Consider the following 27259-nt stretch of genomic DNA (forward strand, 5'->3'; position numbering starts at 1 on the left):
AAACAATATGGAGCTGTAGCTGACAAGGGTGGGGTATTGCGCATGCGCGATACGATTTAGCCCCTTTCTGGAGACTTGTCTTCTGGGATCTATTCCTACAGAATTCCAATAATTTGAATTCTAGTCTGAAATTGTGGTACCCATATTTAATTAGTGCGTTGGATAGCACTTTGCAAACCGCATTTACTATCGATAGGAGTTGTCAGACAGGTACAAATTGCCCTGGGCGTCGACTGTCCATTGAGCATCCATTCATCCTTTCACCGGCTGCTGAGCTGTATCAGTCTTGCTAGCAAGCTAGCCTTAGCCAAGAGGCAGGGGACCACTGGAGGGATACTCAAAATGTCGGGTTACCAAGGAAAAAAGAACATTCCTCGAATCACTGTGAGTAGATTGTTGTTTTTACCCGACCGCTTCTTTTACCCGCTACAATAAGCTAGCGGACTGTAGCCGTACGTATGCATACAGTTACCACCGGTCAGCAGCATCAGTTAATTTTTTGCTACACACTGTTCACATTTTATGTATGTGCAAACTCCATTTGTAATTTTTTTTTTTTGGGGGGGGGGCTTACATTTTCTTAGTTGTGTTCGAGAATTTAAATCGCACGTTGTAGACACGCAGCATGGATGTCGCGATGGTCGATTGAAATAAAATCTCTTTAAAGTAGGTCACCTGACAGCACCCATTCCAAAATCCCTAATCGTGCAGCTGTTGGAGCCTCGTTGATGGAGCAATATCGACATCAAATAATAGTGAACAGGATTTGTAATGTGTTGCATTGGCATGCTTTTAAAACCGCAAGCAAACCTGCAGTGCGTCTACGTTCACAACAGGTAGCTGTCAGATCTTGTGCAGGTGCATCCAGTTTCAAATCCTTATCTGACACGCTATTTGTCTATATCCGTATATTACCAACGGAAATAGCAATGATTATGTAACAATTTATTCCTCCTCATGGCAACCGATGGATACACCGGTTAGTTTTGTATCTGCTTCGATTTACTGGAAGATCATAAAACTGGTCAACAGCAATTATTTATTTATTTTTTTTATCAGAGATGGCTTTATGTGTCTCTCCCCCAAAACGCATTTTGACACTGATTTAAAATGTCATTACTTTTTTCTTAGCACATAAGGTTTTGGTGATATTTTCACATTTGTTTTTAAGCTTGATCTATAAAAGCTTGTGGATTTTACCATGCATTGTCATTGATAGCTATGATGTTTATTTTTGGTGTTCTGTTTTTTTTCATTAGGTATAGCAGGATAAGAAATTGAATAGTTCTGCTTTCTGTTTGTTCTATTGATGGTTGGTACGGTTTGTATAAGTACATTTAAACAGAGACTGACTTAATCACATTTAAAATGAAACATAAATTTCTTAAATCTTTTCTTTTTAGGAAAGTGTAATTAATAGTTTGCTGTCTTTTTGTTTTCAATGCAGATTAGAGCAAATTTAACAGTTTGAACGGTAAAAATGGCATTTGATATTGCTTTGGCGCTCCATCTTAAGAGTGGGAAAGAGTCTTTTTAAATGCCACTGAAAATTGTAACTATAAAAAAAAGGCTAGCCATAAAGTCTGCTAATCAGAAGCTGAGCTGCACTGTTACAGCTCCAGCTGTTGTGTAATGCGCTATATAAATAAAGCTGTGTTGTATTTTGCTGTTTTGTTTGCAGGCAAGGCATGGGGCTGCAAGGCACTTACAGTTCTTGCAGCCAGAATAATTTTTTTTTCCTGCCATAACTCTCGCTTCTTCTCGCACACTGACTGAATCAAATGGCACAGGATCGCTTTGCCGACGTGTTGATTGGTCGTCTCCCTAACAGGGAAGGTTAAAACCTGCAGTTTGCCTTTCAAATATATATTTTGTGACAACAGTCCTGGAACCTTTATGACACATGTCATACTTCCCCATGTATTTTGCTTATCTACATTTTCTATGGCTTGTTTTGAAACAAAGTCAATTAAGATTTGTGGAGAGCTTTCGCAGGCCAAATGAAATAACATGATGGGAGACTCACAGGGTCTGGGGTTTTACACGTCTTTGTTGAGCTTTCAAAAACCATGCTAGTGCAGTTCAGATAATGGCTGGATGGATGGATGTTTCATTCTTGTGTTTTATGGAGTTACTACTATTCTACAACTGTATTACAACGGTATCAAGTGAATAGTGTATTCTAAACAGCTTCACACTGAGGCTTTTCTACAGTTAATGAATGAAGCCGATACATTTGAGCACATTTTGAGTTGCACAAACAAGTCCTTTTATTGTTATTGTTGTCATTGTGCAAATAAATAGAGTTGTCGGGGGGTTATGCAGTGACTGGTATCTAACAGTCAGTGCCAGTGTGCAATGTAATTTCCAGATTAATGTTAAAGTATTACTATTAGAGCATTCTCAATATTTAGTCATAAGCCTGTTTTCTCATTTAACTACGCAGGCAAAAGGCAGTCACTAAATCTATATTGCTTTCTTCCAGCCAGATCATTTTGCTATCAAATCAATACGATATGTCTTTATTCATATTGTGTTTTCATGACTTTCAGTGAATGGCTTTTAATAGCTTGCCATAATGTCCTTGTGAGATTGTAGGAAAATTAATGAAAAGTAGGCCACCAGTCACACTTTTGTTTTTTATTTAATTTTTTTCATGATGGAGACAGAGTTAGCTCAAACAGGGTTCAAATGCCTCATGCATGGAGTTTACAAGTTTTCATGTCAAGTAGAATATGCTTCTGCTCAGCCGTGACCCCGATAAGGACAAGCACTGTTGAAAATTGATGGATTTGATCGATAGTTCATCAAATGAAAACTCTGACTTGCAGAGTGACCGTCTCCTCATAAAAGGAGCCAAGATCGTGAATGACGATCAGTCCTTCATGGCTGATATCTACATGGAGGACGGAGTCATCAAGTAAGTTAGTTTTACTTTTCCAGTTTTCAGTTTTCCCTATTTCAATAAAATATCATCATTTCATCAATGTCAAATGAAATGCTTGTGTGTGTGCATATATATATATATATATATATATATATATGTGTATGTATATGTATGTGTATGTATATGTATGTATATATGTATATATATGTATATATATATATATATGTATATATATGTATATAATAAAAATGTTACTTAATAATTCTTTTTTTTAAATCTGAGTTGGTTTTTTACAGCTAAAACAAATGGTGACTCAAATGGTGATGTTAGCTTTCTAGTTTTTGCTTTTTCCTCATCCACCCCCCCACACTTCTTCCAGGCAAATAGGTGACAACCTAATTGTCCCTGGGGGCGTTAAGATCATCGAGGCTCATGGGAGAATGGTGATGCCTGGAGGCGTTGACGTGCACACCCGATTCCAGATGTCTGACCGAGGCATGGTGGCAGCAGATGACTTCTACCAGGGTACCCGGGCAGCTCTGGCGGGGGGCACCACCATGATCAGTAAGTTGTCCATCAGCCAGATCTTTGTGCGTTGTCAACAAAGGCACACAAATCCCATCATAGCGATTCTAACATGGCGTTTGTGCACTCTACAAGGTGTTTAAATACACCTAGCTCCCAAACATTAAATGTAGCGTGTTTATTTGGTGTTTTCTAGTTGACCACGTCGTGCCGGAGGCTGGCATGGGCTTGGTTGCAGCTTTCAAGCAGTGGAGAGAATTGGCAGACAGCAAATCCTGTTGTGACTACTCGCTCCATGTGGACCTCACCGACTGGAACAACGGCACTCAGGAGGAGATGGAGACCTTGGTGAAGGAACATGGTATGAAGTCAGCATTCGTAATACGACCACTAAATTATTACGACTGTCAAAGGTACAGCCACAAATACCCAGCTGAGTAATTGTTTCATATCAAATGTCAGGTTTTTCCTCATTCAATCTTTGCATGGTGTTCAAAAAAACAAAACAAAACAAAAAAACGTTTTCATAAGGCTCTCCAATGTCTCTCTTGTAATTGTTTGTTTTTTGTTTTACTCTTCCTCCTTTGCTCTGCGTTCTCTCTCTTTTGCTCTCTTTTTTCCACTTTTGTCTCTCATAAGTTTTCTATCTTCAGGTGTCAACTCTTTCCTGGTCTATTTGGCCTATAAGGATGTTTTCCAACTTTCTGACTCTCAGGTACGCTTAAGTCTTGCGCGACATTAGTGAGGTCTTCTCTTTTCGCTGCATCTTTGCATGTTTGACTGTGAGACGTCTGTGTGTGACTGTTGCTAATGAGCTCACTAGTCTTTGTTGTGATATTTTAGATTTATGAGGTTTTCAGTGCCATCAGAGATCTTGGTGCCATTGCTCAAGTGCATGCTGAGAATGGCGACATCATTGCTGAGGTAAGAAATAAAATATACTGTTATGCAATAAGCAGTTTTCTCAAATTTAGAGTCTGATGTTTTTGTCTGGATTTAATAGGAGCAACGACGTATTCTCGACCTGGGTATAACTGGCCCTGAAGGTCATGTGCTTAGTCGCCCCGAAGAGGTGAGTTGGCTTAAAATTTAAACACAGTAGAGAGCTCAAGAAAGGCTTCCAGAAAGGAGAATATTCCGGTATATGTGTGCTCGTCAGGTGGAGGCAGAAGCAGTCAATCGCTCTATCACCATAGCCAATCAGACAAATTGTCCAGTCTACATCACCAAGGTGATGAGCAAGAGTGCTGCAGATGTCATCGCTCTGGCTCGGAAAAAGGGTATGTCATGAGATGTTTTCGTTTCCTGTACACGATACTTCAATTTTGCAATGGCTGCTCCCGTCGGCTCTTTTTAGGTTCTGTGGTTTTCGGTGAGCCAATCTCGGCCAGCTTGGGCACTGACGGCACCCATTACTGGAGCAAGAACTGGGCCAAGGCTGCGACCTACGTCACTTCTCCCCCACTCAGTCCTGATCCCACCACCCCCGATTACCTCAGCTCTCTGTTGTCATGGTTGGTGTTTGGAATCAAAGATAGCACAGTCTTTTCAGATACATCATACTCCTTTTGTGTCTGCTTATCTGTCTTGCTCGTACAACCCATGAGCCTTTGCGTGAATTAGATGCGCGACTTCTGGTATAAGGAAACTGATATTTCGTTAGTATGGAAACTCTTTGCGAGAGTCCACTTTATATAACATTTACAGACTTGAACAATGTGCGAACGACCTTTGTTGCATCTTATAAGAGAAAACATGTCAATGCTGCGTCCTGCTAATGTAGCTGGGTAGGAGGATGACTTAAAAAAAAAAAAGTCAGTCGCATGTTCTACTACATTCCTAACTCTGTTGTTTCAGACATGAGAAATCTTAAAGCCTCTGAGGCGTATCAGTACCTATACAACAATAAAGTTGGTCACCATTTTGTTGAAAGAGGTTGGACACAGTTTTCTGCCTGAACCTCTTGTTTCTCTCTTAACCACATGACTGAGACATTTAATGTAAACAAGCTTCATGTCGCGCAAAGTCATAAAACATCAATCAATCTTCAATATTAATGTGAACGTCTCTACATATGTCATCTTCAGCAACTGCAAATATTAGAATGATTGGCCTCAATGTTTTGGATTTTATGAGCAGAGCATATTCCTCTCCATAAGTGCTCTCTACACTACAGCCTATTGACAAAACTGTTTACTGGCAGTAAAACCCCCCAAATCCTGGTGGTAGAAACTTTCAAATAAACCACTCCGTGAAACAAAACACCGCTGTAACAAATACCAAGTGTCTTGCAGGAAGTCGGGCATGTAATCGTTTGTCTCGGAGAGAAGGCGGATAAGACTGTCCGAGAGCATCCAGTGATAACTACTTGACTATAGGTGCACCAACTCATGACTTTCGTAAGCCGGAACTTTATTTTGTTAGTGTTATGGGCCAAAATTTGACTACTGAGAATGTTGAAGCCAGATGAAAGGAAAGGCGCATCGGCCATTTATTGAACTGGCCAAATATAAACTCAAAAGACTGCAAGTAGCATAGAAAAGATTCTAACACAGAGACCAACCACAAAGTAAACCAACCGACCAACTTCATAGTCACTTTCTAGGTCGCGCTTCTCTTAAACGCACACGGCATCACACAAATACACTACTGCATGCATGCATATCTTTTTGCTTATTTTCACTTCTTAAAACCGGTTTATTTAATTACTTTCTCTGTTTTCATATTGGAAACATACAGTGCTTTTTTTTCTTTAAAATGTCACGTTTTATGGTGGGGTGGTTTGAACTGATTAATGGCATTTCAATTCATTTAAATTGAGAAACTAATTTGATATACTGTATGCGTAAATTGAGTTACAAGCTTTGTCATGGAACAGATTAAACTCTTAAATCAAATCACTTTATGAAATTATGTTTGCTGATCGATGGTAATTCAAAGACAGTTGGATCCCGACCAGTGTCTTGTTTTGGAATGGGGGGCTTTTATAGATCTAGCATATTGTGCTACTTCTACAAAAAGAATGACAAGATCAAGAGAAGGAAACTAATGATGTGGCATTAAAGTCTGCATCGTCCTGAGGCACTATTTGTACTTCTTAATGTTGTATTGCCATCTGAAAGTACACTTTGACATTCTGTCAAATCCAGCGGGGATCTGCAGGTGACCGGTAGTGCTCACTGCACTTTCCAGACCTCCCAGCGTGCGGTGGGCAAAGATAACTTCACTTTAATCCCAGAGGGGACCAATGGCACGGAAGAGAGGATGTCTCTAATCTGGGACAAATGTGTGGTGAGGGCAAATATTCACTCTAGGGAAAAGAAATCTCCTCTGCATGTGTTCTGAGGCCTTGTTCCCATGATATGTCCAATCAGGTGACTGGGAAGATGGATGAGAATCAGTTTGTGGCAGTGACCAGCACAAATGCGGCCAAGATCTTCAACCTTTTTCCTCGCAAGGGCCGCATTGCTGTGGGCTCTGATGCTGACCTTGTTTTGTGGGACCCAGATGTCACCAAGATCATCTCAGCCAAGAACCACAACTTGGTATTTGTTGTGGCATTTTAGTGGTTAATTCATCTGCTTCACTATTCTGCGATTTGGGGTTCGGTTCAGCTCTTGTGTTGGTTTTCTTTGACTTCCACCCACGTCTCAAAAAATATGAATGAAGGTTAATTGAAAACTCTAAATTGCCCATGGTTGGAAGTTTGAATGGTTGCTTTTCGACATGTGACCTGCGATAACTGTTGACCAGTCCAGGGTTGGGTGTACCCCACGTTACACTTTTAAGACGGTTATGATAGGCCCAACTCTCTCTTAATGAGGATTAGAAATGGATGTGTAGATGCTTTAATAAAGATCGCTTTTGACTGCTGTCTCTGGCTTCCTCTCCTCCTACCAGGCTGTCGAGTACAACATCTTTGAGGGCACAGAGGTGCGCGGAGGTCCTCTGGTGGTGATCAGCCAAGGCAAGGTCGTGCTGGAAGAAGGCAGCCTTCACACAACTGAAGGTTGCGGCCGCTACGTGAGCCGGAAAGCCTTTCCGGACCACGTCTACAAGAAGATAAAGGCTCGCAGCAGGGTGTGTCCACATAGGAAGAATGATTTAACACAGTGTTTCCCAACCTTTATTGAGCCAAGGCAATTATTTTTGTCTTTGAAAAACTCTTAAAGGGATTGTACTGTAATTATGCCAATAGATGCCATAAAATGGCAGCCAAATATAGTTTTTGTCTAAATGGAAATCCTGACCACACCATAGTTCCGTGGCACCAAGATGGCCGGTAGCAAAGCGCTAGTTTTGTCTAAATTAAGATCAATTTATTTAAACATAATTCCTTACTGCCAAGATGCCACAAGATGGTGCCAATGTAGTACTCTTGTGGCGCAAATTAAGAGGATGGGGTTGAAAAAAAATGCTAATTTGCGAATGCCCATGTCACTGTACTGAAATAAAAAATTATACAGTCGTAACAACGATAGATTAAGTAAAGCTAACTATGCTCTGGCGCAATAGTTGGGAATCATGAATCTAGCATGACAAGTAGTAAATGCTATCTCACTGATGAAATGGTTTGTATGTTCAGTTGACAGAGTTGCGTGGAGTCCCCCGGGGTCAGTACGATGGGCCGGTGTGTGAGGTGATTCTTACTCCCAAGGTTCTGTCTTCAGTGTCTGCTGTGAAGACCTCTCCTACCAAGCAGCAACAGCAGCAACAATTTATTCAACAGCCAGCGCGCAACCTCCACCAGTCTGGCTTCAGTCTGTCAGGTGAGTGAGCTACAGTCTCCACATCTTCCCTCCCGAGTAGGACAGCAATTTTACTTGCAGTTGTATTGCGATTATAATAAATGTTGTCATTGCTAGGTGCCCAAATTGACGACAATGTTCCACGCCGTAACACCCAACGCATCGTGGCTCCCCCTGGAGGAAAGGCCAACATCACCAGCCTCGGTTGAGCTGTTTTCGAACTGCACCAAGGTGCAGGGAGGCATAGGACTGGCAGCCTGTCACTCCTTGCATGCCTTGCGCTTCACTCTTCCATCGTCACTCACTCTCATGTTGTATTTAACGTTAAGAAAAGCACTACTTTATTTTATTTAACCTAATAGGAAAGAGTCACGGGGATTTGAAATTATTGCAAGATGTTTAACCTGATACTTTGTCCTCTGGGCTTCTGAACACTATCCAGTCCCATTGGGCATTTTAGGACCACAAAAACCCCAAAGTCAATTCTAGAGCATGCCATTTCTTTTCTTGTTCACAAGGCTATTTATAGTCACCAGAAAACTAGACTGTAGATATTCTTTTTTTTTTGTCATTTAATTTTTCTGCTCAACCTGGTCTTCCGTTTGTGTTATTGTTCCACCGCACCGTCCATTTTTGAATACGGCTTTGTTTGTTTTTCTAATCACATTAATCATTGATTAATGCATTTAATGCACTGAAAGGTAACAAATTTGTATTTAGGAGTTAGGTTTCAATTTCATCCTGAATTTGGGAGGCACACAACATTTGAGACACCTTCGCCACGCACTTCATCTGTGTTAATCTTTCGCCTCCTCGACCCTGTTATGATGTGTCTGCTGAACACTTTTGAATATACAGACAACTGCAAAGTTAGACGTGAGGTTTGCAGATGTTTGCTGTCCGCATCTGGTGCTAAATGAGCAATGCTATTGGGTATATGAGCAGTTGACGTTGACTGTTCCTGCATCCATCATTCTGCAATTGTCTTTGCTTTAGAGTATGCACTCGGGGGACCGATTTAGCCACAAGACAAATTTGTTTTGCAACCCTACCAATCCAAATAATATACATGTATGTGAGCTTGCAAGTTTTTCGGTGGAGTTTCTATGGTTTTTAGGTTATATGTTGAATGAAATTAGTACCCTGCTTGTTCTTTAAGATATTGATAGCACACTGTATCGATGAAGGCTCTTGAAACAAGTGATCTTTGAGACCTGATGGAACATGGCAACATGGATTGTTCTATATTTAGGAGAACCCTCACTGCGTGCTGATCATTTGCCCACTTCTCTTTGTGTTTGTGTTGTGAACCAAGTACCAGAAATCCAGTTCTCCTTTATCATCATCACGGGTATGAACTTGAACCCCAGTAAGTTGTAGTTACAGTAGGTCCTCCATTTGCCTTGTCAAGTGTACGCCTCTCATGCCAGGCTATAATGTGAAGTGGATGACATTATTTTGGTGAGGTCCTTCATAGTAGTTATTGAGCTGTAACGTGCAGCGCTGGTGTTGTCCCACTTAGTGTCATATTCAGTCATGTATATCTCGTAGGATACCAAGGTTTGACGGGGCACAAATCAATGGTCCTTTCTGCATCTGACCTGACCTGTGTTGACTTCAGTGGAGTAAAGTATGAATAAAACATTTGTTACTGACCACTTTCCCATGCCCCATCTGTTTGCTATGTTTGATGAAACATTTTACGCCATATGTCAAAATTCATAGGAATGATAGTTGAAATGTGAGTCTGACTAGCCTGAAAGGAGGCGTACACCCTGTATGGGTCTCCAGCCAATCACAGATAGGCTAACAGCCTTTCATAGGGCATTGAATCTATTGCAACTGGACGGCATCAAACTAAGTTGGTGTGGGAAAACCCAACTACTTCAATTCCACACTCACATTCACACTTATTTACAATGGAGTCTTTTATTAACCTATGTATGGAGAACATGCAAACTCCTCACAGCACGGAGTTGCTGTGCTATTATATCAGTGATTCCCAACTTTTAGTGAGCCAAGGAACACAATTTAAACAAGAAAAATCTCAATGAGCTCCCAACAACAAGGATGTCCTCAAAAGTGGATACACATCAATTATATATATCCCCTGCCATCTAACTTATCATTACCTACAGTACAGTATCATCCCTGAATAAAAGTAAACTGTGAAATCAATTGGCCGCTGAAAATGTTGTTGTTAAGATACAGCATACCTTATCCTGAGTACTGTACTATATGCAGAGATATACAACAGGCCCAATACAGACACGGTGTGGAGGCAACAAGGGAAGAATAAGCTCCACATCTTCATTGTCATGTTCCAGCTCTTGCTCTTTCAATTGCAGGTAAAATGAGTTGAGCACATGAAAACAGTGATCAAATAAATGTATTGAAGTGCTGCATTTAGTGAGAGCCACTGTCTGTTCGAAAAGTACCCAGTCTAGACACAAGTACTGTAATTACAATGGAAAGGGGTCATTTCTAATAACATCTCCTCCCACGGATGATAGCTTTGGGGGAGAAATTGCCACAGAAAGGCATCACAAAACTGATCCCTGTTGGGGAACTCGCCTGGATGAGTCATCCGCAGAGCATCATCGAACACATGGGCAAATCTATTGAGACACTGGAATGACAACATTTCAAATCCTAATTAGTATCTAAAATGTCATCTTATTGAGATATTTTGGTCCAGGGTATTTGTTCACTGACACCTTCGGAACAGTTTGGAGCCTTCCTGTTCCAACTTGACTGCACTTCAGACGAGGTGCATAAAGGCATATTTTGATGTGCTATGTATGGAAGAACTTGAAACCTGACATTAACCCCGTCACATAAATTTGAGATTAACTCGAGCAGATTTGGTGACCCTCTAGGACAGTTAAACCTTATATAAAGTCCGTCAAAAGTGAGAAAGGGTCCTTATTTTCTTTATTTTTCGTGAGTGTGCAAAGGCCAGGTGTCCATTTTGCCACACAATTTATCATTTAACCAGAGTCTTACATGAAGTGAATTTCCAAACCTCAACTCATGATTGCATTAGATCCCCTAAAGCACTGGTGTCAAACTCAAGGCCCGGGGGCCAGATCTGGCCCGCGACCTGATTTTATGTGGCCCGCAAAGGGGAAATCATGTGTGTCAACTTCCTGTTTCTAACACATTTACTTCACTTTTAACAACATTGAGATATGAGATATTGTCGTTCATTTGTTAGCAATACTCCCCCTTTAAATAAATTGTTGAACAAACAATTACTTCCTGGCTTCTGATTTCAAAACTCGCTAACCCATCAGTTTGTTTCGGTACGCGGTGACGTCATAACGGCCCTCTGAGGGAAACCATAAGTATGATCTGGCCCATCCACAAAAATGAGTTTGACACCACTTCCCTAAAGAATTGGTGTGTAATCAAAACGTGTCAAGCCTGTCCTGTAGTCTACATCTGACTCATGGCTGCCAGGATGGCCGAGTGGTCTATGGCGCCGCGTTCAGGACCCAGTCTCCCCAGGAGGCCTGGGTTCGAATCTCGAATTTCCCCATTGTGAGACTAATAAAGGGCAAATTATTATTATTATTATTATTATTATGTAGAACTCCAAATTGAATCAAAGTACTCATTCCATGCTGATACGTATAGAAAATGATGTGCCAGGACACAGGTATTTGTTGTAGGGATTGATGGTCATAATCCCTATTCAGAGGACAAGAGCGAGAGGTGAGAATTAGGTCAGCGGTATCATCTCCGGTTTTATTGCTGCTGCTAGTGTCTCCCCTAATGGCATCTGTGCAGGGATGGTGTGATTTAAGGGGTCACAGATGTGGCAGCCAATGACAAGCACTCTGGCCGCTTCCCTGTGTGAGAAAACTGTCGGCTGCACTTGTACGAGCAAATTTAACATGTGGAAGGTGAGAGCGGTGTCATGATGCTGACGGCATCACAGCAACCTGGAGGAAATAAATCAACCATGCTGGGAGTGCTTGGACACACTTTGCAATTATGAACCATCGCAGTAGTAAACATCACCATACATGGATCATTTGACAAAAGGCTCCGAGTTGCATATGTGGATGATAGTTGATTGAATGAGAGGAGCCTGAGATAGGAATGCTTGAGACTGTGCATGATTTATCTTGACATCCAAATCTGGTGTCTTTTTTAAGAGGCTTGGGGGCTGGTCAGGATTGAGGTCAGCAACCACAAGGTCAGTAAAATTCCACATGAGTATATTAAGACTTCCATCTGGCACATGCACTGAAGGAGGTGCATCAATTTGTGGGAATATTCAGAGAGATGAATGAACCTCAACTTTGGATGGGTAATATTTTTTGGTTCGTAAACCAAAGTCCACAAATGCCACCATGAAAACTTTGAAGGGCAAATGTTAATTTATTGTCATGTGACATGGAAGTACACAAGGTTTCTTGAAGACTTTTGAGATAACTTTAGCACCACGGACTTGCATTATTTATCATGCAACAAAACAATCAATTTTAATTTTGTTCTTCAGTAGTTTACAGTATAATATGTAAACATAATACAATTACACAAAACTAAGTGAAAGAAGCTGTATTTGGTTGAAAACTTTTCCTCCTCCTCCAAGAACATCTTCATCCATCTGTGAAGTTTGTGATCTACCCCCAAAATAAGGGAAGTTTAAAAAGACTCCACTGCTGGCTCAACTCAAAAAATATGCTCTCATGTGAGAATACTGTGGTTATACAAACTCCCCTTTATCCGACAAAGACAATTGATGGATTTTAATGGTAGGAAGTTTTCCCACCGGAGGGGGGTGGGTGCAGTTTGCCTCCTGTGGCGAACTCCCACCACTGGGAATGCAGCAGCAGGTCCGTTGGAAGCTTTTACTGCACAGTTTGGCCACTTTTCCGCTTTTGCCTGCTGGTCTGGTTCCCTCAGTGGGATCGTCTGAAAAAACGTTCCACTCCCTGCTGTCGCGAGAGGACGGAGTCCTGGACAGATCGATGGGAGAGGAGGGGCTGAGGCGACCGGATGCCCCCCTGTCAGCAAGGTTCAAAGTAAGGGGTTGGTTGTGGACATGCATTTGACTCTGACTCACAGTCAGATGATGATGATGATGTTGATGATGATGCTGTCTTGGACTGGCTCTCAGACAGTGAGCTCCCAGTAAACTCTGGAAGGCCTTTTTAAACTCCTGGTTGGAGCATGGGTAGATGATGGGGTTGATGCAGCTGTTGAAGTAGCCCAGCCAGAAGGTGATCTTGAAGACTGTGTCTGGTGGTCTGTAAGCAGGGAAGATGGAGCCTGTAGGGACACATGACAGGCCACAGTATCACCAAACAGACAAATTCAGGGTCATACTTCACTTTTTATTTAATAAGCTGTGTACCATCAAGCAGTTTTCTTTTTAATTCATGTCTTTTGTGTTCGCAAATAGATTATACAAAGCCCTGATGATTACCTCCTTCCAAAGCAAAAAGATCTTTAATCAGGTAGCCCCAAGAATCACATAAGTAGCCCATGAGCCTGCTCCAAAGCTTCTGTAGCTCACCACTAGTGATGGGACAATGTGAGTTTCTAGAAATGTTACATAAGTGATCATTTAAAATGCAAACACTGGCAGAGATTTGTAGAAAAAAAATCATTGATATTTATCTATTTCCTAATAATTGTGAGAAAATCATTAACATGATCGGTATCCTCGCATGAATATAATTATTAATAATAACATGCACATATGGTTTGAGGTCATTTTGATATTTTTGGTATGTGTATCAAAATGGCAGCCATTTGGACTAAACCGCAGCCAAAAAGTAGCTCTCAATTTCAAAAGGTTGCTGACCCCTGCTCTAAATCTCTAAATTTCTCAACCTTTATTGTGCCGAGGCACATAATTTAGATTGGAAATAATCTCATGACACAACACCAGCACAAAAACACGGATTAAATTTATTTCCTCTGCTATCAAATAGAGGAAGGCCGGAATGGTAAAAACAGCAATTTCACGTGTTCAATAACCCTTGTACCAAAGATGTAAGGTGTCTATGCTCTTATTATTAAAATATCAATATAGGTAAATGTTATGACAAGACATTATGTAATATTTTAGATTTCCGAATGATTAAAAATAATTGTTTTACACATTCAGCACTGGGGAATTTTAGTGAACAAAAAAACTTGAATATGGCAGTATAAAGACAAGTGTGCGTTATGGGATTTTTCCGACTGTTTGTCTGTCAACTATGTGTCCAGCACATTGGGGAGAGGCTGCCATGTGAGAGGCTTTATTGGACGGGCTGCTGCAGATGCCAAACACTGGCTTTGAAAAATGAGATTGCGATGCAGAGATAGATGGAAAGACGGGTGAAGAGAGCTTGGGAGCAAATCATTTTGTGCCTCACAGTACAGTTCCATCATTTTATCGCAGCTGGGCTAAACGAAAAAAAAAGGAGCTCTTTTATTGCCTTTACTCTTGGTAGTTTCATTTTCGAGTTTGGAAGACTCGTGAAGCATCACCGCCTTGTCAAAATGTGTGCAACCGTTGTCAAGACTTAGGCGCCACTTGTACAATGTAATGTCTCAGATGACATCCTCACCCAAAGAAATATGATTAGTAAGATCATATTTTGTATGTGTTAAAAATTTGTGACTGACAGTTCTGTAAAAACTAACCAAAAACATGTTAAACATTTCTTCGACACAAAATGAACACTTCCATTGCCAACATTGTGTGTTACCCGTTTTCTCTGATATTAGCAATATCTGCTGTGTGCAACGTGCAGACTGGATAACCTTTTTATACTTCCTGTTTACATCTACTGAGTACAGTTTATTTTTTTTCCTGCAAGAAACACGCCCCCGCAGCCCAGCACAATCACCCATGTGACTGGAGTGCAATAAACCTCTATCCTGGATGGGCAATAACCCCCACCTCATAAAGTCATCTTCTTGCAGTTTGCACTATGTACATACCTTACTGCATATTCAGACATCATATGACTATAAGATTTATATCATTACTATTTCTTTCATTATGCATTCTTTATTCTTTCGATGTATACAGTATATTAAGTAAATCTATAGTATATAGTTTAAGGACAGCACAGCGTTTTTTAGCCATTATAAGAGTAAAACAATAATACCTTTATTGACTTAATCAAGTCATTTCTTTTCTCGTTGGTAAAGAGGCTTAAACGCAAGCACTATAATGTCAAAATATGTGAATGACTTTTGAATGTGGAGCATCTCATTTATTTTATTTTTTTTTGAAGCCTCAATGATCCTAATAGTATCTTCAGGAGATCATATTGAGAATGAGAGTGCACAGGAAAAAATGTGTTCTCCCAGTCTGTGTGGATAGAGGTTTTGTGCGCTCGTGATGTTGAGATGTGGGGGCGTGTAAAGCTTTGCAGCAGCATCTCACTCATCTTCTAGTTCAAACCATCCATTCAGAAATAGTTTGTTGGGAGAGGTTTACGACAGCCATGTGTTCATTTTCTCATTTTTAACCTTATACCTGGAGGATTATTGCATCGCCATCACCCAATCTTTATTGAGCCAGTGGACATATTTTAACATTTGAAAAAAATGATCACCAAAGGTAAATGGGTCATTTTCATATATGACATGATAAAGACAAAAAGGGGGGAAAAGAAAAAAAAATCAATGAATGAAAAAGCCCACTTTTTGCCTGACGGTTTTGACCAAAGTGCACAATAGTAAAAACAAACAGCTTCATAAAAACCCTGTGAGTCACGTTACCCTTCAAACTCTGCAGACACAAGTGCATAAATGATCCTAACGACTCATTAAACCTGTTACACACTTGTCTTTACACAACGATAAATCTTACAGTTTCACAAATTCATCCATAGCTCAAAAATAACATTTAACATTTATTTTGCTGTCTGCTATATTGCCAAAGCAAAATGAATGCCTCATCCTGGTACTTCAATTCACCAATCCCTCTCGTATTGCAACAACATAACGAGACTCTCCAGTGGCATTCATGGATTATTGGTAAAGACAGCTTGAGTGACAAAGACAGACCATTGAAAAATAATCACCAAAGAATAAACTCTTAAGACATTGAGAAGAAGTTGCAAGAGGCTCATGGAAAACGCCTGCGATTGGGTGGCAACTAGTTGAGGGTGAAGGTATATCAAGGAGAAAAATTATACATGTACAAAAAAGGAATTAGCAGCTTCAAAAAACATGTGAAAATTAATTCGTGTTACATAATGATGCAGACCATTTTGGCATTAAAGGTTGTAAAAATATTACTGCAGAATTTCTTTCCCTTACAAACATTTTTACCGTTTAAATAACGCCTGCTATTAATTCAAACTATATCAGTAAAATGAAGTCATTTTCAAAAGGAAATCCAATGGGTTCGGTCTTCGTCTATCAAAATGCATCAAATTTGATGAAAACAACCCATACACCACACTGAAATATTAATGACTTTGTCGCAGTTGATTAACAAATTTACTTTGTGTGAAATTTGGGCCTGTTTAATTGACCACAAAGCTACAATTCGTTTTGAATAGTGATGGTGATGTTCTGCGACATTTTCGAAATATCGGTGTGTCTTGACTCAATGTAGGTTGAGAAACATTCAACATAACCAATTGCTCCTCCAATTATTTCCGTAGCAGGCTTAACGTGGCTTCTTAATTGGCTATTGTTCTGTTTCACGTCAACTAGCTATACAGTCTGTAACACAGCGGAACTCAGTGTTAACCACTTAACTTATAAATGGATTTGTGATTGGAAATATTGATAATTACGATTGTTGTGCTACCGTTTTTTTTTTTTTTTTTTCGAGCAGATAGAATTGAAAAGTCACCTAGAGCCCACACCAGAGGATAATAGTCAGGATAATCTTTTGAGATTTGAGACTACTTAATTGTATGTGTGTACTGTATCCTACTGTAGGAACTCCTTGGGCCATTTATTTTTTTTTTTTTTGGCGTGACAGTGTTTGTTACCCTCCTGTCATTTGATTGGTCACACCTGTCTCATCAGACATGATCTGTCGGGTGTCAGCCAATCAGTGACGCCTCTCCCACCTGTGTACTGTGATAGTCTGAATGGATTCAGCTGTGTCCTATTTCCTGCACACTCCTGCTGGTTCCCTTTCCATTCACTTGTCAAGGTAATTGTCTCCGTTTGTTCGTCTTTGCGAAGCATTGTCAGTGTCTGACATCTGCTTGCAGATCCTATTCTTTGCCGGCATGTTTGCATATTTAAAATGGACTAAAATGAGTATTACATGGCCATGTCACTGTTACATTGTTGCTGATTCAATCTACCAGTGACTACTGTTACAAGATTCACACTATAAACCTCCAGTGTCCGTTGCGTGAAATGGAGAAATTAAAAATAACACCACATTTGGTAGGCCATTAGTGTTTTTAAAAGTACCGGCGGCTTGCTGTATCTTCTTGTCATTACTGAGAGATTACAAAGATTCCCCTGTTCCAACGCGACCCATAAATCAACAGTTTATTATCTAATTATTTTCTCCAGCCACTACATTAGGTACGCCCACTCAATCTAAAGTCAAGTGCAGGCGCTGTGTTTTTTGTGTACTGACACAATCTGAGAGGTATTAAATTACTCATGTTAATAACTTGGTGTTAGAACCACACTTCATCATGTTGAAAGGTGTTATTTGTATATACATATATATATATATTTCTTTTTTTTTTTTTTTGTTGCTTTCGTGTAAGTCACGGGGGTCAAAGTGTCATACTCGAGAGGGCCACTATCTTGACAAGCAAGTATGAGGGGGGCAGCCAAAAATCTGGAGGGGGCATTGTGCTACAATGTATACGCAACCTCAGAATTGAATGCAAGTAATCTCAACACTCTGAACACACTCTGTTCTGTTGTATGTCACTTGTTTACAAGGCTGAGTCCTTTACAGGAGTTTTCAGATTTTCAAGAAAAATGGTAAGCCTTGTTTATAGGTTATAAGCAATTAAGAATGTCACGACACAAAACCCAATGAACAAGTTTAACAAAGTTCCTTTGATTTACATTTGAAGTTTACTGCTGCAAACTGCTATTAGAAACCTGACACTGGCTCATTTGCATATTGAAAGATGATTGAAAGTTGGGCCTCCGCTCGCTGTTGACAGCTATACCTCACCGTGAGCCAGTAGCTGGTCGATACTCTGAGCAAAGTGAAATGGGGATATGGAGCGGGGTCGGGAAACACGATACATTAAACAATTTGATATACGAATTTTATATTTGCGGGACAAGCAAGACTTTAAGACAGTAATAAGTGGACCGAAGGAAAGAGGCATGCAACAATAAAAATATGTGAAATGTAATTTTTGGGGGGAATTTAGTTTGCGGGGGTTGGAGGGTTGGGGGGCAAAGTAAGATCAGGTGGGAAGCGCAAGAAGGATGAGATCAGTGTAGACAGGCCATGATATCCTGTATGTTTTATTATCCTGTATCATCCGACACACCTGATTCAAATGATAATGATCGTTATCGGGCTTCTGTGGAGCTTGCTGATGAGCTCATAATTTGAATCTTGTGTGTTGGAGCGGGGAAACATTAAAACAAGCGGGATGGCGGCCCTCGAGGACCGGAGATTGACAACTATGGTGTAAGAAATGATGCCCAAAAAACCCCCAAAAAAACAACAATCTGGCAGTGTGATGCAGTACACCACTACATATGACAACTATATTAATTAACGCATTTTTAAATCTCCTACAATGCTGTATCCAATTGTGAGGAACTGCAAAATGAAAAGGCCTTGGTAAACTTACAAAAGGTGAACTAGTTTGTGTGCCAAGTGCTGTCAAATAGATCCGAAATCTGTCATAGCTGTCGTAATTGCAAAAGGAAAGTATGTTTCCTAAAATGCCTTTAAATCCTTTGATGAATTGTAAAAGTTTACATCAGTCATCATGTTCCTTTGCAAATGAATCAATTTTTTTATTTCACTGCTCACAACACTGCACATACGCTATGCCATGCATGGTGAGTTGTGTGATTTTCACTGAGGCTTCTCTCCATCAGTTAAGTGGACATCATAAAGTCTGACATGCGTTTGATGGCTCTGCCTGTCTGTTTCTAAGACTGTGATTAAATGATCCACCGACACGAGGGCCATAAGACGCAGAATTGACACTTCAATCATGGAGCTGCATGCAAGTGAAAGACATTTCTCTCATATTCGGAGCTATTGTTTACAGACAAGCGGTACGCTTGAAGCAGTCAGCTATCTCAGCCTTTTTCTGATCTGGACTGGTTAAAAAAGCGTTGAAGATCTAGAGGCTATTCGACTTCAGTGCATGTAAATGTTATTGTCCTACCGAGGAGGCATTTTAATTGTTGCCATTCAACATTCAAGTCTGCAAGTTCTTAAATTGCTACCAAGGATGTAAATGAATGCATGGTTGTTTGAAAAAAAAACATGAATAGAGATTTTAATTTTCTTAAAATAGACTGACTTTTGTTCCTGGACAAACAAATTAGAAGTAGGATATTTGCATATTTATTGAACTCACTTTGTATTCATTTCTAAAATGAATGCAACTCTCTTGCACGTGGGGTTTAAACCGTATGAAGATATAACCAAATGTGGTGTTATGTATGCCTGCAAACTGGAAACTATATGGGGAATTTAGACAATGCCAGGTCCATCTGTATGCAGGATATTTCTAGGTTGCTTGAAATTCCATTTTAGATGACGAATAAAGGGAAATTCCAATGTTTGTATTTTGCCAGTCACGTGAATATGATTGATTGTCTGTCTTTTTATGTGCACTGTGAGCGACTGTTAACCACTGCACGGTGTAGTCTGGTTTTTGCTTGAAGTCACCCGAACTGAACCGAAGTAACCTCACTGACAATTTAGCCAGCATTGGGTCATGTGAGATAATCATTAGATTGTTATGGCATACCTAATCATATGACCCATGATGAGATGTAGCAGAGGAAAAAGTAAAAAGTATTGATGAGAGCTGAAGGGTAAGAATAAGAATAAAACTGAAGCATAGACAAGCTGATACTCACTGATGGGGAGGACCAGGAAGAAAGGCAGCCAGCACAGTACAAAGCAGCCCACGACAATTCCCAACGTCTTGGCCGCCTTCTTCTCCCGTGAGAACTTGAGCAATCTCAGCGCAAAATGCGTGCGACTGCGGAGGGCCTCGTCATCACTCGCAGTTGTGTTGCCTCGATGGATCCTGAGTATAACAAACTCTGAATCTGACTTCTCTGTCTTGTGACCCTCCCGGAGGCCTTGGCTCTCCCTGTGCGCCACCACGTACACCCTGCAGTACATGGCCAGGATGATGGCCAGAGGGAGGTAGAAGGAGCCCACAGCAGAGAAGATCGCGTAGGCTGGCTCCTCCGTGATCTTGCAGATGGATTCGTCATCCGGCGCCGGCTCTTTCCAGCCAAACAGAGGGCCGATGGATATGATGACTGACAGCACCCACAGCAGCATGACAGCCAGCAGTGCCCTGCGCTTTGTCATTATAGCTGGATGACGCAGTGGGTAACTGACCCCAATGTAGCGATCCACAGATATCACACACAAACTCATTATTGAAGCTGTGCAACAGAGTACATCAACAGCTGCCCAAACATTACAAAAGACCCGTCCAAAAACCCACCGGTCCAGGATCTCAAATATGGCAGAGAAGGGTACTACCGTAGAGCTCAGTAGCAGGTCTGCCACTGCAAGATTAACGATGAAATAATGGGTCACTGTTCGCAGGTGTCGGTGGCAAACTACTGAGAGGATAACCAAGATGTTCCCAACGACTCCAAACACGATGAAGACGCCTAGCACCAATCCCAGAACAACAGCCTTGACCACACTGAGTTCCGGAGTCAGCACCTGGCTGCAGTTGGAGCAGTTTTGAGTCAGAGGAGCTGGTGTCATTTTGTGCCGCACACGCACCATTTGTGGCAGTACCACAATGATGCCGGACTGAGTTTGTATGCGGCCTGTCCGACTAAAGCGCACAGCTTTTGTTTTAGATTTCACCCCAGGTGGAGGGGGACATTAGCGCATGTCATAAAAGTAAGTAGTCAGCCTTGACAATACACAGTGTGAATGATGTTGCTGCTGAATGACCCATTATGTTGTAACCACATGACGTTTGCAACAACACAGTGAGAGGAGCGAAATAGATGGAGTGTAATAATACCTTAAAAATATCCATGCTCCATATTGAAAATCATTTAAAAATGAATGCTACTCTGCATATTTTCTCAACAATCATCTATGTACGCAGAGGTCGGTATGCACGAGCTCTGCAAACTGGATTACTGTGACAAATGGAGTCAGAAGCGGGTCGGCCCATTTGGGAGGACCCCTGGGGTAGGTGATGGGAGCATTAGGGTACCTGCAACTGACATGGAGCTGCCGGTGGATGGGTGACTTTGCACGACACAGTTTTGGATGTGCTCTAACTAGCTTGCCGGAGAGCTCGTCTCTGTTGTCATGTTTGCTGAGCAGTTTCAGTCGAATAAAACGGAGTTCAACTGAAGGGACAATTCCTCAAAGTTCTGTGATGTGTCTTTGTGATTGGTACCAGAAGGGGAATAGGGAAAGCCTAATCAGAAAAACCCATAGGCACGAACTTCTGCTGCAAAAACAGGCTGGTGGTCAGTGTAGAGCTTCTTTGATCCTGTACGGTCACTTTTAAATCCGTGTTTAGAGTATTGCAAAATTCAAGTCCTTGACACAATTGTTGGTGGGCGCAGTCATGTTCCAGATTCCTGTTCTTGATTGCTGGAGTAATTGCAGTGTGAATACAGCTGGCATGTAACAGTTGCAACATCCAGAACCTTTGAAAAGAAATAGGAAATTAAAACACTGTCATTCATCAGAAAACAATAGCAGGCGATTCTTGTTTTGTCTTTTTTTCAATGTTTTTTTTTTTTTTAATTATTTGCCTCACACTCGTACTGTGAATCAGATCCTTTATGTCTATGAGAGGGAGGCGATGTTTAAGAGCTGGTAGATCAATATGACTTCAGCTTGTCTATGTTTATATCGACAAACCATGACCCAAGGTTACAGATTAAAGAAACTATTGTGAAAACTAAGAATCTGTTTTGACCTGCCCCCAGCCCCCTTGATCTGATCTCTAAATTGCACCAGAGCAGAAAAAAAATCTAAGAGAGAGGTAGTGTAATTAGGATAAGCTAAAATCTCACATGAATTAACACTGTGGCTTTTGCGGAGTCAAATCAATGTGCCATTGTTAAAATCAGACAATCTGGTGAGAGGTGAAAGCATCATGTAGTGTCTCTCCCCCTCCCTCCCTCCTCTTCACGCCACACTATTAACCATTGACATTTTGCCGCAAATCTCTGCTCAATACTGCACCGAGTGCGCATTGGAGTGTTTGATGGACTCCACGTTGCCGATAAGTTCTGCTGTGTGCTCGCCTCATTGATGGTGTGGCATAGCTTGCATCCAGAGGTCATTGGGAACCAGCAGCTCAGCGCCTCTTCCACCCACACTGCTCTAAAGATATATGTGTCTGCTGAGGTGTGCACTGCCTTCGAGGAGATTACTAAAGTAGTGTTAATGCTTATCCACAATGGCATTTCCGAAGATACTTTCACCGCAATCATTTTAAACTGTATGCATATTAAGAAAACCACACAGCAATGAAATTGTCTAGTCGTGTGGCGTATACCGAACTAAAGGAAATCAATATGACATAACACTCCCTGCATGCAACCATGATTGTTTTGCTTGCATTCGAGTGCTCCATTTTATTAAAGTGAGCCCATTTCTTGAGTGTTAAGATTTAAGATGAGCCTCTTTCATCCAGTTTGATCTTCCTGGGAGGCTTGGATGGAAGTTCATTATATTGAGCCATGATGAAAGACCAGTTGATTTCACCAGCCTCACCTACTTGAAGTAATGTACTCCTAAATATATATACACTCCATAGGGAGCCCACCGAACTTATCTCATCAAAAGTCTTCCCTATTATGAACTCACAATATTTTAGAAAGAGGTGAACTTGGCAGACAGGCTACCACATGTAGCTGCTAATGAGCATGGACTGCGATTCACAATAATGTCAAGGACATTTTGAGACATATGGTCACTCCACGGCTGCAGTTATTTTTAAGTGGAAGCGTAAACATCCACTGTGCCTCGGTTGCAATCTCCACCTCCTCACACTGGGTAAGCAGTGGCCGCTGTGCGTTGCCTGACAGACACTCACTTTAGAGTCCTCCTTAAGAATGACAGAGGAAGGGATTCAAGGCTATCATTAGACTTTGCCGGGCACGGAGCCATAAAGTACATTTTTAGGATTAAAAATCTTTTCCAATGAGAATCACTGCATGTCACTTCATTAACACCAATGTGAGGATGCTTGTAGGGCTTTTAAGAGTACAAAACAAAAAGGATCTGTGCACCAGTATAACTAAATTAGATACACTCATTGGAATAACTGATAGGGGCACCTGCACGTTTGAATAAAATCCATGCAGTATAACAGCATTGTCAATAATTCTGCCGATACAGATTCTATTTGGATTGTTACTGTTACATTTACCCACAACTAGATAAATACCAAAAACACAGTGTAACCACCAACACAGACGTGTTTGATGGTTGCAGATGAACACCACTGATCCACAGATTAAATAGATATTATTCCAAATTCACATTATTGATTTTCATGAGCTATATATATATATTAGCTGCTCTACTGAAATATTGCCGTGTTGTAGCTTGTGCTGTTTTTACATTCGTTGTTAATTAACGTTCAATTAATTATACAGCACTCGCAAATGATTTTCAAAGCTCTGCCTTTAATATCAGCGTGTGAGGATTAATCAATCATGCGAAACGAGGTAACGCCCCCTAGAAGAGTTTTTAAAATCTATATAAAATTATTAAAGTGGACTCACCCGTGTCTGATTGGGGTTTGAACATCCCTCACGAAGTATTGGTCACATCTGCGCCCACGGAGATCCTCATGCGCTAAAAGCCACGGATCAAGTGGACCCACGGCAAAGAAAGCCTCACGAGTGAATCGATTCACTGAGCCCCCTTCACGTGCTCCCCGACACTACAAATGACGATGAGGACTTGTTGACTCCATCCTCTCACTCCCCCAGTCTAGTTGATCAGTGTCGCCCATCACCATCCAGCCAGTCAAGCATCCACATCCTGGCATCGTGCGCCCGCCGCGGAGTCATTCCGCAATCTATTCCACACGTACGCACATCCCAGCCAATCCCCAAAGTGATTTCCCATTGAGAAATATTCCCTCAACGTTCACTCTCTCACCTTCACTGAGGACTTCAATGAAAAATGTTACAGGACTACTTTTAACACTTTAAAAAGCGTCATATTTAATTATTTCCAGATGAAATTGACGAGTTCCTTATTCTGTCCAAATATTCGTTCAAATGATCAGATCTACAGAACAATATATATAATTTAACCTCTTCATATTCATCTGGTTTTCAAAAATTGTACACAATGAAAGCTGTCCAATCAATAGTTCTGCAATTGCCTGCAGGTGCAACAGGCAATTGCAATTGCATGGTGCGAATTCATGAAGGTTGTATTATTCAAAGTGTTTGCTTGCTTGCCCACAAACCACCCCCCCTCTCTCTCCTCTCTCCTCTCTCTGGAGGAGATGAAGATTAAAATAATTAAAATAATCACACTCACTGTTAATTGAATTGGGTGGGTAATTAATTTTCTCGGGAAACTTACATTTAGCCTGTTGGGGCTCACAGAAAGGGGGACCTTTTTGTTGTGAAAAATTCTTATAGACATTTCATTTGACTTTAGGAGTAAACTTTGTTCAGGTGAACTTCACCATTTTATAGCACAACAGCAAGAGTGCAGCATAGTGGACTTTTCAATCTTGCTCTCCTGTGCTTGCATGTGGGACATTCTGGTGTCATAGACATCAAGTCTAACATTTATGCAGATCAGGTCTTTATAGTACACACATGATTGCTTTACACACATGCTCAAGCTGCCCAATTTATGTTCAGCAAATCAGTTAATTTGAAATAGCAACTGAACTCAGAAAACAAGGCAAATGAATATTTGTGAGTGTTGAAAATATTGTAGAACATAATTACCCCCCCAAAATTGCATTGTCATTCCATGTGTGGGTGTCAGCATCTGAGTCTTTGCATCTTGTAAAGGTTTATCATGCTATACCTAAGACCTCTTGAAAAAGCAATTACCTGTATATGAGCTGGCCCTGCGGTCGGGTGGGCTGACGACTTTTGAAAGATACCCAAATCAATATCTCTGCACTGGAGGAAACGCTCCCCATCATGAAGGCAGCAACGTGAGCCAAGCATCCACACTGATGTTGGCATTTACAGTGACATTCGCGTTAATTGCACCAATTAATCAGATTCCCTATCTTAAAGATGAATGAACATGCATAGATTTTTTGTCATGTGCTGGGCAAAATGCACCCCAAAAAAACAGAAACCGAAACTATGCTATCATGTGTAAGTTTTGCTGCAGTCGCATTCTCGAAGTCACTACTCCTTGGGGGTGTGACATTTTTTACAGAGTGCTCTGACATTGTGAAATAAAAGTGCTTGGACTGCGTCATCTGGTTTATGAAGCTCTGGTATCGTGACAGCTGTCCACCTACACTCATACTTCCACTGAGCCTTGCACCTGAAATAGACTGCTAAACCGCTGCAGTCATTTCTTAGCTATGATGGATTTATAACAAATAACAATGTAACTGTAGCTGAAACCGATCTAAATAATTAATGAAACAGCATCCAAGTTAAATGCGTTCTGCATCGAGTGTGACAACAATCTCAGTAAAGGATCACAAATATTTCTAATCTGCCATCTGTACACTTTCAAAACAGGGTGTTCTTTTTCCTAATTCACATTCAATCATACACATTACTCATAGCCTATGATTAATAAAGGAGCACACCTATCTGACAAATGATTTATCAGCTGTGTGTATTGCTCTGGCGACCAAAGAAGGAAGAAATGATTCCTGTATTTACATGTCTATTTTAACACCGGTAGGACCACATTCGATCAGTTCTGACTTGTGGTGGCTTTAAAAGTAATAATGTAGGGACAAGTGAGATTTTTCAGGATGCTGAAGTGCTATAATGGTGCAGGCTTTAGTTGGACTCCAATCATTGAGTCTATGCGCAATTGCTGTAATGAAGGCGGACCTCATTATCGCAGCAGACAGAACTCCACTCCGAACAGGACTCTAATTACGGCTTAAATGCTGTTCTCCTACTGCGTGGTGTCACCCAAAGGACATTGTCCTCTTACCAGTCACAAATACGAACACACACAAACACACATCCAAAAGCAGCATAAGATCACCTTTGGCAGTGGCAAATAGAATCTCTAGATAACAATATCCTTTGCTCCCCTCTGACCAGCGATGACATGTCTATCACCTGATTAATTAATGACATCTCCAGATGGCACTCCAGCAGTGTTGTTGTCATGCCACGTACGCCACATCGATGCTTACAGGCCAATGGTTCCAAATGAAGCAAAAACCCACATGGACTGGAAGATTCCTAGAGAATACCGCTGTCGATATCTGGATTGTAAGTAAACACAAGGGTTAATTTACAGGTTAAGCTTTTTACACAGGTAATTTGGAATATTTAAAAGAATACACAATGGCCCTATGAAAATATAGAGTCTATCAATACAAACAGGTAGCATTCATTAATTTTCCAGTACTTAGCCTGTTCAGGTTCACAGTCAGTGGTGGTAAATACCATTAATAATACCAAAGTGCAACTACTTTTTTTTTTTTATGTACTATATTTTTCAGGTATCTGAACTTTATCTGTAATCATTTTGCTGCTGACTTTTTACTTTGACTGCCAACAACTTTCTACCCCTGACTCAATAATGGGCTTGTGACTTTTATCAGCCTCTGAATTAAAACAGGTTTACGTACGTAGAAAAAAAAAAGAAGTAAGCAGAGAGATGTAGGCTGATTGAGATTTTGGAGTCTTTAAAGGTGGAAAAAACATAAACAGCAGCGCCATGAAGCGAAATGATGAGAAGCAATAATGGTGATAACACAAATGATGCCAGCCATTGTGCAACAACTAT

The 27259-nt window shown here is 40.9% G+C and overlaps 2 protein-coding genes across 4 annotated transcripts; one reads left to right on the forward strand and one right to left on the reverse strand.

Annotated features, from left to right (window-relative positions):
- Window positions 1–21: 21 nt before the first annotated feature.
- LOC148344491 (dihydropyrimidinase-related protein 2-like) lies at window positions 22–9815 on the forward strand. Its single transcript, XM_088298779.1, has 14 exons — window positions 22–384; window positions 2832–2920; window positions 3267–3451; window positions 3609–3773; window positions 4066–4127; window positions 4256–4336; window positions 4416–4484; window positions 4572–4692; window positions 4770–4926; window positions 6562–6703; window positions 6787–6957; window positions 7313–7492; window positions 7998–8181; window positions 8278–9815. Exons 1-14 carry the CDS (start codon window positions 343–345, stop codon window positions 8367–8369), a joined length of 1740 nt encoding a protein of 579 aa, XP_088154905.1. The 5' UTR covers window positions 22–342; the 3' UTR covers window positions 8370–9815.
- Window positions 9816–12529: 2714 nt separating this feature from the next.
- On the reverse strand, window positions 12530–24386 carry adra1aa (adrenoceptor alpha 1Aa). 3 transcript variants are annotated; one of them, XM_088298807.1, is made up of 4 exons: window positions 24067–24386; window positions 20185–21972; window positions 13238–13443; window positions 12935–13157 (listed from the first exon to the last, which is right to left on the reverse strand). In XM_088298807.1, the coding sequence occupies exons 2-4, from the start codon at window positions 21080–21082 to the stop codon at window positions 13074–13076; spliced, it is 1188 nt and encodes a 395-aa protein (XP_088154933.1). In that variant the 5' UTR covers window positions 21083–21972; window positions 24067–24386; the 3' UTR covers window positions 12935–13073. The 3 variants fall into 3 exon arrangements, with proteins under 3 accessions (XP_088154917.1, XP_088154933.1, XP_088154924.1); XM_088298798.1 differs by having other exon boundaries at window positions 12935–13178; XM_088298791.1 differs by having other exon boundaries at window positions 12530–13443.
- Between the last annotated feature and the right edge of the window lie 2873 nt (window positions 24387–27259).

The sequence above is a fragment of the Idiotropiscis lumnitzeri genome, chromosome 1 (genome assembly GCF_059441095.1).
Source record: "Idiotropiscis lumnitzeri isolate Australia: NSW breed Sydney's pygmy pipehorse chromosome 1, RoL_Ilum_1.0, whole genome shotgun sequence".
Classification (NCBI taxonomy): domain Eukaryota; kingdom Metazoa; phylum Chordata; class Actinopteri; order Syngnathiformes; family Syngnathidae; genus Idiotropiscis; species Idiotropiscis lumnitzeri.

Bases quoted from the DNA above. Each gene is read 5' to 3' on its own strand.
- adra1aa (XM_088298791.1), bottom strand. From the start codon at position 21,082: ATGGTGCGTGTGCGGCACAAAATGACACCAGCTCCTCTGACTCAAAAC. The intron at 13,444-20,184 runs GTGAGTATCAGC...GTGTCCCTACAG, and splicing joins CTTCCTGGTCCTCCCCATCA to GCTCCATCTTCCCTGCTTAC.
- LOC148344491 (XM_088298779.1), top strand. From the start codon at position 343: ATGTCGGGTTACCAAGGAAAAAAGAACATTCCTCGAATCACT. The intron at 4,337-4,415 runs GTAAGAAATAAA...TGGATTTAATAG, and splicing joins ATGGCGACATCATTGCTGAG to GAGCAACGACGTATTCTCGA. The intron at 6,704-6,786 runs GTGAGGGCAAAT...ATGTCCAATCAG, and splicing joins TAATCTGGGACAAATGTGTG to GTGACTGGGAAGATGGATGA.